General features: G+C 45.6%; 1 protein-coding gene across 7 annotated transcripts in view; it reads left to right on the top strand.

Annotated features, from left to right (window-relative positions):
* The first annotated feature begins 325 nt into the window (after positions 1–325).
* ATRX (ATRX chromatin remodeler) overlaps positions 326–15,793 on the top strand; it is a 95,527-nt gene continuing 80,059 nt past the window's right edge. For 4 of the 7 annotated variants that reach the window (XM_088664680.1, XM_088664679.1, XM_088664682.1 and 1 more), the window contains exons 1-3: positions 326–462; positions 11,014–11,114; positions 15,068–15,135. Coding sequence is in view for 5 of the 7 variants with exons in the window: in XM_088664679.1 (XP_088520805.1) it covers positions 443–462; positions 11,014–11,114; positions 15,068–15,135 (189 nt within the window). In the remaining 2 variants the exon portion in view is untranslated. Of the gene's footprint in view, positions 463–577; positions 1,161–11,013; positions 11,115–15,067; positions 15,136–15,793 lie in introns of those variants that run through there. The other 3 variants (XM_060270193.2, XM_060270192.2, XM_088664681.1) reach the window with 3 other exon arrangements.

Genomic DNA, 15,793 nt, shown 5'->3' with positions numbered 1-15,793 from the left:
GGAAAGAGCAGGTGACACTGCGGCCGCAGAGTCACAGCTCAACTCATCTTTCCCCTACAACGCTGGAGAGCTGAAGCTACACAAGCGCAGAGAGCGAGCGAGGCAGCCTAACGTCCCGCGCCATGACGTCATGCGCAGCTTTAAATGACGGCAGCTCCTGCTGCGGCCAATCCGGAGTGGCGACGATGCCAGGATGACGCAAACGACCCTAGCAACAGACTGAGCCCTGCCTTGTCCAATAGAAAAAAAAGAAGCGGGCCTCCGAGAGCCTATCAGGCGCACCGGAGTGGGCGAGGGAAGGCGGCAGGAGGCTGGTCTCACACTCGCCGACAAGATGGCGACTGCAGCGATGGGGATGGCCGCGCCAGCCGCTTTGTTTCCCACCAGGGCTTGAAGCTCGCCTTCCACTGTCCTGGAAGAAAGTGACAGAAGTGGGGGCGAGATGACTGCGGAGTCCGTGAGGTACGCGGCGTCGCTTCGCTACTCTCCCGGTCATGGCGGGCGGTGAGGAATGGGAAGGCGTGGGGGTGGGGCGGGGGAGGAGCCGGAGCTGAGGGGCAATCGCTCTCTCTGCCTCACGCGCGTGGCCTGCCGAGAGGGCGCGCGGGACAAATTAGACAACACCCCACTCCCGCCGGCTCCTCCCGCCATTTCTTCAGACGAGGTCATTTTTTCAGCGGCAGCGCAGGGTGGGGGAGGGAGGTAGGTTGGGGAGGGCCGGGTGTCTCCCTTCCCGCCTGCGCATGCCCAGTGTGAGACGGACGTCCCCCTCCCCCCTCCACTGCGCCCCCTCCTGAGAGGCGCCGTTTTCTTCCCCTGGCGAGCGAGGGGGCGGGGCCACTGCGGAGGAAAGGGGCGTGGCTCCCTGCGCAGAACCTGCTACCCGTCCCATTCCTTCCCTGCCACCCTCCCCTTTTGCTGGCCACTGATCAGAATAGCGGGGTCCCTTCCACGCCCACCCAAGCGCGCGCGCGCGTTGCTCATAGGGTTCCTGAGCGGCCTATCCTTTGCCGGAACCAGGCCTCGGTCGTCGGGGGGCCAGCGGCATGGTTGATGTTGATCGGCCGCCTCCGCACATGGAAGCCGCCTCGTGCCGTGCTGCCGGTGCATGGTAGCGCAGCGTTGACTGCGCCAGCAGCCCTCCGGGGCTTCAGATTAGGGTAAGATTTCGAGGGTTGAATTTGAGCACTTTTAAATATTTTTGTTCTGCCTCCCAGCTACAGACCACGTCCATGCTTTGTACTGAGTTGTGCTTTGTACTGAGTTGTGGGGAGGGTCGTCTAGCCCAGTGTTGCCTCCGTGTGGATTGGCAGCGGCTGCCCATTGTTTTGGACAAGAATCTTTCCCAGTTGTACCTGGAGCTGCTTGGGCTGCGTTGAACCCTCTGTCTTTCTCTATGAAAGGCAACTGCCTTACTACTGAATTGCAGAGACGTTCCTCAAAACGTAGTCAGTACTCAGGGATGATGGAAGTTGCAGCTCAGCAACATCTGGAGGAGGGGTCACACATTACCGTCCTGGCTTCTTCGGAAGGTTAACTGAGAGAGGGTTGGGGCTGTAGTTCCTTGTTGCCTACCTGGTGGTAAGTGCCATTGTGCAAAAGTTGGAAGAAATCATAGTTACCTACATGTGCAGTAGAGAGAGAGAGATACTCACACACAAAAACACACATACTGTATACATAATAGCAATTATTAACCACCACAAGTGTGCTCTGCGACCAATTGTTTGCATGGAAAGTATACCAGATTTGTCGCCCTGTGTTTTAACTACTGTAACGTGATATATTGGTTCATATGAGAGATGCTTCTATTTTCCCTTCCGAGCATAATAATTCATAGTAGAGCACATTATCTATGTCCTGGAAACATTTTGAATAAGTTATTAAGAGGTTGCTTGAAAATGGGATCTGAAATGGATATGTGAATAAAAGCATATTGCTCTTTAAAATGCTGATGATTCATATACTATTGGCTTAAGACATCACATGTACATGCTAGGTTGACTATTGGTTGTCTTACCTGTGCGCTTGTTTTGAACCAGTGCTTGTGCTTAGTTTATACTGCATTGTAAAACATTTGTTTTCAAATTTTATTTATTTGCAAATTATGTAAGTAAATATCTAACACATTGTATATAAACTTTATGTCCCTATGGTCTCCAGCAGAATAGTAAGACGACTACTACAATAAGCATAATAACATAAAATAATAAAATGAAACAATACAGTAATGCAAGCAACAAACCAAAGAAGCAACAGCTTACTCAGAGAGTAACCTCTCCTCCTTTTTCCAGCTTATTTCTAGAGTAATTGGGAGGCAAGGAGGGTGGATCTGGATCTGGACCCTGGTGGAGGGGTGGGGTACCCTGCTGCAGACCTGAATTGGATTTCCCTCCTACTGCATGGTTATTTACTCTGGGAAAAATGGTTAACATAATTGCTAATTGTGTGAATTATGTCATGTCTAGTTACTTTCTTTGGAACTCTTTTTTCCATTGCATGTTAACCTTGCAATATAGTTCTTTGTAGGCTTCTTTCTGTTTAAGTCTAAGGGTTTTTTTTATTAAAAAAAGTTTAACCACATCAGTTAACAAACATGGATACATATGCTATAATATTATTGCTTTAATTAAATACATTGTTATGAAGGAAATGATTCTTTTTCTCCTTCCAATAAAGTATAGCAGAAAAGTTGTCCAAATATAAACAGTTAACTTATTAAACCTCACAATAATTTTGTAATTTTGTATTTCTAATAGTATAACCATTTTTGATATAATTGTAAAAACTATTCTGAAAATTTATTATTCCAAAAATGAAACCTTTATATGGTTGTAAACATTAAGATTATGTGGGACCCAGGTGGTGCAGAGTCTAGGGCTTGCTGATCAGAAGGTTGGCGGTTCGAATCCCTGCAATGGGGTGAGCTCCCGTTGCTCATTCCCAGCTCCTACCCACCTAGCAGTTTGAAAGCATGTCTAAGTGCAAGTAGATAAATAGGTACTGCTCCGGCGGGAAGGTAAACGGCGTTTCCGTGCGCTGCTCTGGTTCGCCAGAAGCAGCTTTGTCATGCTGACCACATGACCTGGAAGCTGTCTGTGGACAAACGCTGGCTCCCTCGGCCTATAGAGCGAGATGAGCGCCGCAACCCCAGAGTCGGACACGACTGGACCTGATGGTCAGGGGGCCCTTTACCTTTACCTTTATTAAGATTATACCAGCAAGTCTTTCTGTAAAAAAGAAAAGAAAAGATTTAAATCAAGTCGTAAAGGTAAAGGGACCCCTGACCATCAGGTCCAGTCGTGACTGACTCTGGGGTTGCGGTGCTCATCTCGCTTTATTGGCCGAGGGAGCCGGCGTACAGCTTTCAGGTCATGTGGCCAGCATGACTAAGCCGCTTCTGGAGAACCAGAGCAGCTCACGGAAATGCCTGACTAGTAATTTAAATCAAGTCTTACTAACAAGTGATTTAAATCGTGATTTAAATAGATTTGATTTAAATCAAATCCACCCTGATTGTAATCCACTAGGGGTTTTTGTGATGGCGTTGAATGGTCTGGAAATTGACTGAGCTGTTATAGGGGTTTGTGGCAGACACAAATGTGTTCCTTTGGTAAAGCTGCTGTACTGTGGGAAAGAAATGGTAGACAAGCCGTGGAAAGGAAGAAAAGGTGTCAAACAAGGCACACCTGGAAGTTGATTGCTGGTTTGGGATGGGATGTAGCTCACTTAAGTGGAAAATGAACTGAACTGAGATGTTAGGACCAGCAGCTGCAAAGCTGAAGTCCAGCCATAGATTAGAAGTAAATATTTGCCTGTAAGTTTTTATTGGGAATCTATTCCCACGAGGTCTGGAATATTATAATTGCTAATACTGCAGAATTACGTAGTTCTTAAAATGTGTATGGTCAATGTTTTGAAGAAGAGTAATCTTGTGTGTGATTAGTATCTTCAATTTTAATGGACTTTGGTAGAAACATGGTAAAACAAAAGAATACTATTCCTGTAAAGAAACTAAATTATTTATATTTGTAAGTTTGCATCCTGCCCCATCTTCTGGCTGTTAAAGAGCGCATAAAAACATACTGATTAGAAGGAGTTACACAATAGTTTGAAGAGAGGCCTAGATGACTATTCTACAGTGTAAGAAATCCGCAGTTGGACCCACAACTGGTGTGGGTTCAATTGCTTTTTTTTAAAAAAAATAATATTTTTTATTCGTTTTATAAAAAGACATAGAAAAAAGAAACAAAAGTAAAACAAAAACATCTTAATATATCATGACATATCCTTTACATCCATCGGTGACTTCCTCAAATCCCCTCCATCTGATTTCACTAATCTAATCTTCTTTGGCAGTCTCTTTATACTATTACCTCATATCATAATTCCATAAAGCATCTTAAAATTTAACCTATATTCTAGATAAATTCTGAAAAGCCTGTAGCTACTTCTATTGGCATTACTAAATATTACAATATTTTTCCAGATACAATTTAAATTTTTCCCAACCTTTCTCCACCATCTCTTCTCCCTGATCCCGGAGTCTCCCAGTCAGTTCGGCAAGTTCCATCATCTTCATTTGCCATTCGCTATTGTTGGCAACTCTTGACTCTTCTAGTTCTTAGCAAGTAGTAGCCTCGCAGCCGTTGTGGCATACAGAAAGAATGTAATATTCTTTTTGACGATTTCCTTCCCCACGATTCCCAGTAAAAAGGCTTCTGGTCTCTTAATAAAAGTGTCTTTCAACACTTTTTTCATCTCATTATAAATTTTCTCCCGGAAGTCTATTACTTTCGGGCACGTCCACCACATATGGTAAAAGGTCCCTTCTTTTTCTTTACATTTCCAGCATTTATTATCAGATGTACGATATATTTTTGCTACCTTTACAGGTGTTAAGTACCACCTGTACATCATTTTCATCATATTTTCCCTCAAGGTTATACATGCAGTAAATTTATTTTTCTTTCTCCACAATCTCTCCCAATCTTCACACATAATATTATACCCCAATCTTTTGCACAATCTATCATAACGGCTTTAACTTGTTCATCCTTCGTATGCCACTCCAACAATAAATTGTACATCTTAGAAAGATTCTTTTAGTGTCCAGCAATTCGATTTCCAGTTTAGATTTTTCTGATTGAAATCCTGCATTTTTCCTGCATTTTTCATATCCAGCTTAAACATTTAATTAATCTGATGATTAATCATTCAATTTATTTTTAAGGTGTTAATTTAATTAATGTTTAAGGTTTTAATTTAAATTTATCTTCCGTTTCAATCAGCAAATCACTATATTTCAACCAATTAATTTCCATATTCAATCTTTTATAAGCCTTAGCCTCTAAAGGTGAAATCCACCTAGGTGTTCTTCTTTCTAATAGATCTTTATATCTTATCCACACCTTATACAAAGATTTTCTAATTACCGTATATGATTTTTAAATCCACTATGGGCTTTGGGTGTGGGTCCAATTGCGACCATGTGGAGATCACTGGGTGGTGACTGACATCTCCATCAGGCTGGCCCCAGGCTGGCCCCAGGCTTCTTAAGCAGGTAAGCAGAAGAGCTTATTTACTGCATTTGTATCCCTTCTTTTTCTCCAAGAGGTACACAGTTTAGCCTCCTCCTCAGTTAATCCTTACAACCACCTTGTGAAGTTGGTTAAGAGGCTGTGACTGGCCCAATATCACCCAGTGAGTTTCCTAGAGTACTAACACGTGCTAACACACCAAACACAAGTGGAACACATTAAAAAAAATCCTCTGCCTTACAGAAAACCTTGATTGCCTTTGCCTGCCAAGGTTTCTCTTCCCCCAAACCCTTCCATTTTAAATTAAGCCTAGAGAAAACTGGGGGAGAGCTTAAGTGCAGACACCTCCCCATTTAAACCAGGGTTATGTTCCGAGGCAACATATTTTAGAGAAATTGCGCATATTGGGAGCATCATTGAAAAAGGCTGCAAACACACTAAACCTGTGGAAACTCCACCACAGTTGCTCCCTCCAAACCTCTTTGTTCAAACTCCCAACTCTCCTGTATTGCACTTGCCAAGGCTCCTGGGAATGCTGGATGCTATTTTCCCACCATTTTTGCCGTTGTCATACTCTTTTAGGGCTGTTTTTGCCCCTTTTTGTGCCACTTCCAGTTTTGCAGTGATTCATGCATGTGCAGTTGTGCGTGCCTTGAATGCACGTAAATGGGGAGTTGCCTGCATACAGAATCTTGAGAAATGTGGTTTCTTCTTCTTCTTCTTCTTCTTCTTCTTCTTCTTCTTCTTCTTCTTCTTCTTCTTCTTCTTCTTCTTCTTCTTCTTCTTCTTCTTCTTCTCCTCCTCCTCCTCCTCCTCCTCCTCCTCCTCCTCCTCCTCCTCCCTGCCCCCAAGAAGAGAAACAGTTGATTTCAATAAATCTGCTCATCCTAAAGAAAGGAAGTACTGGTGCACTTCCAAAAAGCCGCACCATATATCCACATACAATATATATATATATTAAAACATTCCCCTTCACCATCTCTCAAGTGGACAAATCAGTTCTGCTTGGCACAAAATCTACAAAGTGCCTACTGGAAAGACTTTTGTTGTTTTTATTAACTGGATTTCTTCTCCTTCTCTTTATCTCCTTTTGTTCTCTACTTGCCCTAAAATCCATCTTTGAAAGAAGTAGGAGATTCTTGTTCTCCTTAGCATGTCTGGATAACCTAGCCATGCAAGCCACTCATTTAATAATGAGTCTTCCATGACAACGCTAGGGCTCTCCCAGTTTGTTTTGGGCCCCACACATCAAGCATGCCACATGCTGGACCAGATCTTCGGCGCAGGCGTAGATGTGATCATGTCCCCCACTATGGAGCTGTCATGGTCTGATCACTATGCTCTGAAATCCAGGATTGACTTCAAGGCCCTACCCTGCTTAGGTGGTGAGCCTATTTGGGCTCGCCCGCGAAGGCTGTTGGATCCTGATTCTGTCAGGCCTAGCTGGATCCTGCTCTCCCTGGCGACTCATTGAGCTTGTTGAGGTTTGGAATACCCGGCTCTTGGCCATCAATGAGATCGCACCTAGGCACCCTCTGTGACCCCACAGAAACTGGCCCCCCTGGTTTACCAAGGAGCTCCGGAAAATGAAGCGGGACCTCAGAGGGCTAGAGCGAGTATGGCAGGATGCCCACGACCGAGCCTCAAGAACATCTTATAGGGCGTTTATGAAAACCTATGAGATGGCAGTGAAGGCTGCTAAGAAGTCCTACTTCTCAGCCTCCATTGCATCCGCTATCTCTCGCCCTGCACAACTTTTTAGTATAATTAGGTCTCTAATGTCCCTAGAGGGACAGCCAATTTAAATATAAATCAGACACACAGCTGTTAGACATTTGTGAGCTTTTTTGCGGAGAAAGTCCTGATGCTCCGCCATGACCTCCCTGCCAATTTGGATACAATAACGGAACTGGAGGTCCCTCAACTGTCCTTGGGTCCACTATTGGACCACTTCAACTGGATACTCCCAGCTGATGTGGACAAACTCCTCTGTGCCAGAAAGCCCACCACCTCCAAGGGAATTTCCACTTGACTGGTGGAGCAGTTCCTTCTGTGGTGTACACGAGGTGAACCAGTTCTTCCACAAAGGTGTGCTTCTGCCTCAGAATCTAGCACAAAAGATTCTTGCACCTCAGCACTGGAACAGCTGGTTACCATCTCTGCACTGCAGCTCTGCATCCCTGGCCTTGCTTCATGTCGCTTGTCAGGAGATCCTAACACTCCTAACACTCTAGACCCATGCCCGTCCTGGCTGATTAGAGCATGTTCAGATGAGGTGCGGACCCCCCCCCCCGAGTGAGATCATCAATTTGTCCCTTTAAACCGGGACATTCCCTGGGAAATTGAAGGAGGCAGTGGTGCTTCCACTGTTAAAGAAAATGTCATTAGATCCATTAGAACTATTCAATTACCACCTAGTTTCGAGTCTTCTGTTCCTGGGTAAGGTGATTGAGAGAGCGGTTGCTGAACAGCTTGGCGGATTTCTAGATGATACATCAGCTCTAGATCCATTCCAGTCTGGCTTCTGCTCTGGTAATTGGGACAGACGACTCTGGCCGCCCTAACAGATGTTTTCCGTAGGCAGCTGGATCAAGGTGGGTCGGGGCTGTTGATTCTCTTAGATCTGTCAGCAGCCTTCGACATGGTCACGAACTTTTAGACCACCGCCTCGCCGACGTGGGGATTTGGGGCACAGTCCTTCAATGGCTGCACTCATTCCTTTCTGGTTGGGGACAGGGTGGTGCTGGGGGGGGGAGAGCTGTTGTTGCGCTACTCCTTGGTATGTGGAGGGCGCAATTCTCTCCCCAATGCTTTTCAACATCTTTATGCACCCAGCTTGGTTCCCATCAGTATACTGATGACATCCAACTCTTATCTGTTGATGGAAGGGCATCCTGGCTCGGCCCCAGACACACTGATAGAATGTTTGGAATCTGTGGCTGGATGGCTACGTGGGAGCTGGTTGGAGTTAAATCCCTCAAAGACAGGTCCTTCGGCTGGGTTGGGATGATATGGGATTGGGAGACCAACTCCCATCCCTTGCGGGGGCGCAAGTAGTGCCAGCGACTTCCATCAAGTGTTTGGGTGTAATCTTTGATGCCTTCCTTTCTATGGAGGTGCAGGTTACAGCTACAACAAAGGCGGCATTTTTCATCTCTGCCGAGGTAAGCAGTTGGTTCCTTATCTCTCTCACCCTGACCTCGCCACTGTGATCCATGCGATGGTCACCTCGAGGCTTGATTATTGTAACTCACTCTACGTGGGGCTGCCCTTGAAACTGGCTAAGAAGCTCCAGCGGGTGCAGAATGCCGCGGCGAGACTCCTTACGGGGTCTCCGCTGCAGGATCACATTCATCCATTGCTATACCAGCTGCACTGGCTCCTAGTGGAGTACAGGATCAGGTTTAATGTGCTGGTTTTAACCTTTAAAGCCCTATATGGCCTAGGAATCTTGTATCTACGGGACCACATCTTCTGGTATGCCCCACGGAGGACCTTATGGCCTGCTAACAACAACACTTTGAAGATCTCGGGCCCCAGGGAAATTAGATTGGCCTCGACCAGAGCCACGGCCTTTTTGGCCGTTGCCCTAGCCTGGTGGAACGCTCTCCCGCAAGAGACAAGGGCCCTGCAGGATTTGACCTCTTTCCACAGGGCCTGCAAGATGGAGCTGTTCCGCCAGGCCTTTGGGCAGGATGCAGTTTGACTTATTTTCCTTTGTATAAAACAAACCCGAAGGAGGCCCCCAACCCACTCATAGGTCCTTGTATGCTCAGTGGAAACAGTTGGTCCTGGCAAGTATTAACTGCTCTCAACTCCAACCTGATAATTGCCACCTGCCCAGATTTAACTTGCCTGAATTAATTTTTAAGATGTATTTTAATTAATTGATGTCTGTTTTTATGCATATTATGTTGTTTTTATGATGTTAGCCGCTCTGAGCCCGGCCTTGGCCAGGGAGGGTGGGATTCAAATAAAAATTTATTATTATTATTGTTCATTATTGTTCTGATTAGAGTGGTTCTTGTATGTTAAAATGTTTGGTAAACACTCATATTTTGAGGGAAATGTTAAGATTGTGTTTCATCCTCAGCCAGATGATTCTTGGAAGAGAAGTTTTCTAACATGGGCATGACAATGTAGCAGGAGCTGTATTTTAAAGCTCTTGATCCATGTGGTGGCTCACTACACAGAAAATTTCACATCCCAGTTATATGCTCATATTTGCAGACACTGCATGCAAAAGGGAGTACCTTTGTTAAGTTTTGTTGAATACTTTTTGGAGTGTCCATGGATGGAACTGTTCTTTCCTGATTTATCTTGTCAGAATTAGTCCTGACCAGCATTGGAAATTAACCAGGCACCAAGTGCATTTTGCACATGGCTATCAGCCACTTGTGACCAATTGAAGATGCCTGGGCACCAGGATGGCACCTGATGTCTCCATTATCTGGAGGTTCAAGCCTTGGGATCCTTGGATTTTGCCGGTTTTCACAGACCAACACATCCTTTAGAAAATTATCCATGATATTTTATCTGCACAATCAGAATGAATTTTAGGACCCAAAAAGTTGAATGGAAAAATAAAACTTTTGAGCCTTCTGGCTCCAAAATGCAACTAGACATTCCATTTTGGTGAACGTGACCCTGGTTTAAGGAGCCATTTTGCACCTAGCTCCTATATTTGAGTTTCTAATGCTGGTCCTGACTAGGGCTGGGCAATGTTAGGTTTTCAACATTGCAATGTATCCTCAACCAAACAATGAACTGTGATGTTAAAACAAGCAGTACTGGCCCCAGTCAGTGAGGCACAGGGTGAAACTTCCTTAGCTCTCACTGCAGGAGCTGAGACATTTTCACTCAGGTGCCTTAGTGGTCTGGGGCCAATGCAGTTGTCTTCAGCCTGTTGCTCACCTTCTGAGCCAGCCCTGATATCCTTGCCTCAGGGCTCCTTTCTGTGGTTGCCTTTGCTAGTGCAGGGTTGGCAGGCTACCCCATGCCTCTCTCCCTGAAGTTGGACAAGGCTACGGTAGCCAACAGCAGAGGGTCTTAGGAGCAGCAGCAGTTTTACCAGTGATATATTGTTGAGTGAAGCTTTCATTGTGGTCTGTTCCTCATACTGGTCCTGGGCGACAAGTCACTACATCACCCAGGCCTAGTCCTGGCTCTGAAATGATTTGACGAGAATGTCATTAGGCTTCTCAGACATTGGGCCATAGAACATTCCAAGGAGGATAGATAGAACATGCATAACAGTCAAGTGTGTACACCTTGGAAGATAGGAGAGCAGAATGAGTTTGTTTCTCCCCCCATCCTTCACTCCCCCTTTCACTTGAGGCTTACATTTGTTTCATGAGAAGTCTTGAAAACTGGACACTATGCCATTTTTGAGAGATTTTGAGATTGCATGTCATCAGTTGACAATATTTACAAAAAGGCAAACATTCAAATGGTGCATTTTTTTTTAAAACAGTGAAAGCAAGTTGACTACATTGGTGCAGAAGCTTCATGACTTTTTGGCTCACTCGTCAGAAGAATCTGAAGATGCAAAGTCTCCTCCAAGATTAACTATAGGTAAACAGCCTTACTATTTAAAACCTGTTCAGATCTCTGCTCCTTGTATGTTCATTCTGTCAAGCCATTCAGCAAAACTATTTAGTTTAGCTTACCGGAGTCTGGGAAGGTCGCAGGAGGGTCTTGAGATCGATTTAGGTGAGGAGGTGCCTTACTGGAGGCTGGTAAGGAAGGTGCCACCATGCTTACTGGGCTTTGGGAAGACAGCACCAGGGCATTGGGATTCTGCCAAGCTTTGGGAAGGAGGCATGAGGGCTCTGGCACAATATAGAGCCCTTGGACTGCATTTCCAAAGCTGGGTAAATGAGGAACATATAATGCTACTTGCAGAGTACCCTTATATGTCCTAGCAATGAGAAAGTTATGCTGAACTTTTTTGACTCAAAACTCTTGCCTGTCAAGGGTATTTTAAAAATGTAAATAATCAGGAGAACTTACAACTTTAAATTTTGATAACTTTCAGTTCTGAAAAATTGTATGATTTATCTTATTCTTGTGTTGTCTTTGTTTTTTTGTGATTTGCATTATAAATTGCCCTTGTCTATAAACAATAACAGTCTGACTGATTTACATTTTTATGCAAATATTAGTGCTAAAAATGATGACCATCAGTTTTTGCATTGGAGAATCATTCTTTCCCACAAATTGCAGATATGGATTAATTTTTGTCCAAGCAAAAAATGTGGTTGCCATGGAAATGTGGAGGGGTGGAGGCACCGTTAGAAACTGAGATATGAAAGCCAGAAGCTAAATGGCACCTTAAACCTAGGTTATGGGTGCAAGAACGAAATGTCTAGGCATACTTTCTTATAACAAGAATACAAAGCTGAAAATGAATGAACAGCAGCTAAAATAATGTGTTCATTTTTCACATGGTCTGGTCCTTCACCTGCCCACCCCCCTAATATTCTCTTCTCTAGTCTTCAGAGAGTAGCTGGAAGCGGGGAGACAGAAAAAGGTCTTCCTTCCACTCTTCAGGTTTAATCTGAAATCTTAGGTGCAATACTGTAGCCAGAGCTCAGAAACTGCTCGCACTAATGAAATCCCCTGTCGCAAAATGCTCCTAGAACAATGGGAATTTCAAACACTAGGTGGGGGGAGCATGTACTGTTGTGTACCTTTGGGAAGAAGTACCCCTTTGTTCATTAGTAGCTGACACTCCTCTCTCTCTCCCATGTCCCCCACTTTTTCCAGAGGGAAATGGGGAATCAGCATGCATTGTCGGTTGTCACTTTCTAAAGGTACTCTGTGACAATCTGATTTTATTTTCTGAAGGGAATCTTTGGTCTTTAGTGTTTCTCTCTGATTTGATCTAGTACTAAATAAATACAGTACAACCCAGCCAGGATCAGTTTGAGTTGTTTGTGGAAGATAGTACAGTGGTACCTTGGACTACAAACACCTCAGGTTATAAAAACTTCGGGTTGCAGATCTGCTAACCCGGAAATAGTACCTCAGGTTGAGAACTTTGCCCCAGGATGAGCAGGGCTGGTGCTAGGGATTTTTGCGCCCTAGGCGAGATCACCTTCTGCCCCCCCCCAATCATATTTCAAACACAGAAGTATTATAGGAAGAATGAAAAGCACAGAATTTGAAATTGTTAATTTATTTTTTAAAATTGTGAAAACAAGTCATAAAACAATTTCATACCTAGAGCAACACATGAAAACACCGTTTACCTTCCTGCTGTAGGGCTACCTATTTATCTACTTGCACTTTGACTTGGTTTCAAGCTGCTAGGTTGGCAGGAGCTGGGACCAAGCAATGGGAGCTCACCCCGGGGATTCGAACCGTCGACCTTCTGATCAACAAGCCCTAGGCTCAGTGGTTTAACCCACAGCGCCACCCGCATCCCTACACACACACACACACACACACACACACACACACACACAGATACAGATATAGATATATGATTTACTTGTGGGTCTCTAAACCCCTGTAGGCAGGGGCAAAGGATTTATTACCCACCCATAAGACATTGACAATTGAGTGGAATGCAAACCATATAAGTAAATAAACCAAGTGGCTGTAGTGCTGGCAGTTTCCTGCCCACATGCCATGCCCATATGCCACAGAAGAAGCACATGGAGTTCACCTCTAGTTTTATACTTAAGATCCCATTACAGACTTCATAAGAGCTCAGCTGGAGGTGGGCTATCATGAAAGAAGTCCTCAGGGCTGCTGCATATGAACTGTTTGTGGTCATGGACAATGCATGCTATACTTTGTTCCAGGACAGGCTCTCTTCCAGCTGCTTTTCCGGATGGGAAAAGGAAAAGCCATTTCCTGTCTTTTAATGGCACAATATAAACATATGCAAAAAGTAAAGAAGCAGAGCTTGGCTTCCAGATCAGCCAAAGAAGGCCACCCTGCATCCTGTTCCCACAGGATCTAGGAAGCCCACAAGGAGACCCTGAGCACAGCAACCCTCTCCTCTCCCCACTTGCAATTCCTAGCAAATGGCAGAGGTGTCTTCCTATGACTGTTGCGTTTCTGTTTCACATAGTCAACGGGTGGCAAAGTGGGACTCCTTTATCCATCCCCCATGAGGGCTTTTTAACCCATGAAAAAGGTGGGTGAGGGGCAATGAGAAAGATGTCTAAGTCTATGTAGAGCAGAGGAACGAGAGATAAGCTCTTCTCCCTCTCTCACAAAACTGCAACCCAAGGAGGCCACCGGTCGAGGTGGGCGCTGGGAGATGCAGGGCAGAAGGAAGAACTTCTTCACACAGCACAATTTATTCATGCAAGCAGCAATAGGTTTGGGCTCAATATCTTGAGAAGAGTTAACAGGACGGCCTTGTTAACAAGCAGTTTCAGCCAGGAACACTCCATCTGCTCACCTCACCCTTGGTTCAAGAGAGCCGTAGGCAAGCTCACAAGGGCCGTGGGCCGTCCCGGAGGTGCAGCCCCCCCCCGCTCAACAGGAAGCCAGACCCGGCTCTGGGCTCGCTCGCCGGTGGATGTCAGTGGCGCGGCGGCCTCCCACGGGTGCCATCCGGAGCACGAAGCGGTCGCGTGTGTAGGCCATCGCAGTGGCAGACCTCTTGCTGGCGGCGCTGCTGCACCCCCGTGGACAGGACCCGCCGGGACGGGGGCATGAGCGGAGGGGGGGTGGGCATTTTGGGGTGGAGGCGCGCCCGACGGGGAGCTCGCCCGCTCGCCCAGCCAGCGTCCGGTGGGCGCCAGGAGGCAGTCGGCTGCAGCGCGCCTGGCGCTGGCCCCTCCGAAGGCCCTCAGCGGCCCCTTGTGCAGAAGACAGACTGTAGCGCGGGGCGGTCTTCCCGTCCCCCCGAGGAGGAGGAGCGAGGCCGGCATGGGGCGGGGCGACCCCGCCTCGGGGGCTGGTCTCCGTGCACTGTCTGCCCCGGCTTAGAGAAGAAGGGAGCACTGGGCGCACTCGTCGTTGCTTCAGCGAAAGGGAGAGGCTGTGCCTTTCCCCGCCCACTGGGGAATCCGCTGGGCTCCTGAGGGGGGGAGCGAGCGGCGTGCCAGAAAGCGCCCTTCTTTGGCAGAAGAGGCTCCCGTCTGACCAGGGCCGGTGCTACGCCCCGCTGCAGACGCGGGAGGGGGCGGGGGGCAGGCTGTCCGGCTGCCCAGCACCCCCTCAATTTTGGCGCTCTAGGCAGTTGCCTAGCTCGCCTAAATGGACGCACCGGCCCTGAGGATGAGAACAGAAATCGTGTGGCTGCGGCGCGGCGGCAGCAGGAGGCCCCATTAGCTAAAGAGGTACCTCATGTTAAGAACGGGTTTTCTGACTGACGGTCGAATAAAGAATGATGATGATGATGTTAAGAACGGTTTCAGGTTAAGAACGGACCTCCAGTTCATATCCAGAGGTACCACTGTACTTTGCCTACAGTGTATTTATATGCATTCCTGCTGTTTTGTGTATTTTGAATCATTACTAGCCATCTTTACACATGAATATCTTTCATCCGTTTCTTACAGATAAATTTGGTATGACGGAAAATATTCCAACTCCAGTTCCAACTCAAATGGAAAACTGCAGGGAAGAAGTAAGAACAATTTAGTAGCTTAGTTGATAATAATGAAAAACAGTTGTGGAAAGTGGTGATTGCTTTTATAGGCGCTCAGATTGCTTAGGTTAATTTCTCCATGGTGTGTGAGAGTGAATTTGTATAGAGCATCTATTTAGAAATGATTTTGATTAAATTTTTGGAATTCCCAGGATGTATAGTGCAGCTTTAATAAGCCAATGATAACAAATGAACCAGATAACTCACAACAATAATAACTTGGTTTTATTTTTTGGTATTTTGAAAACTTGAGGAATTATCTTATATTCAGCATATAAATTCTGTATTTTTTAAATTCTTTCATTTTTCTGAGATCCAGCTATTGGTTTCTGTTTTTTTTGTTTCAGAGGCAATTTTCTTCTTACAAATATTTTTTTTTAATTGTTTGTGCCCATTAAGCATCTTAACTGTGACTTTCAATTTTGTGGAGGATGATAATTTTACTGATTTTAGGATTACTTAACCTAGAAAGATTGTATGTTCTGCCCTGTGGTTCATAATATTCATGCAAACTATATTGTTCAGATGGACAGTGCTTTCCTGTATGAAATTTATAGATGTGCAAACCTTTCTGCCATTGCTATACTTCATTATTGTGGCTGAAAGCAGTTGGTAAGATCGAGATTTGGAGTCTAGT

This window comes from Zootoca vivipara, chromosome Z2 (assembly GCF_965207765.1).
Source record: "Zootoca vivipara chromosome Z2, rZooViv2.hap1.1, whole genome shotgun sequence".
NCBI lineage: Eukaryota > Metazoa > Chordata > Lepidosauria > Squamata > Lacertidae > Zootoca > Zootoca vivipara.
This window is presented reverse-complemented; position numbering and strand designations above follow the sequence as displayed.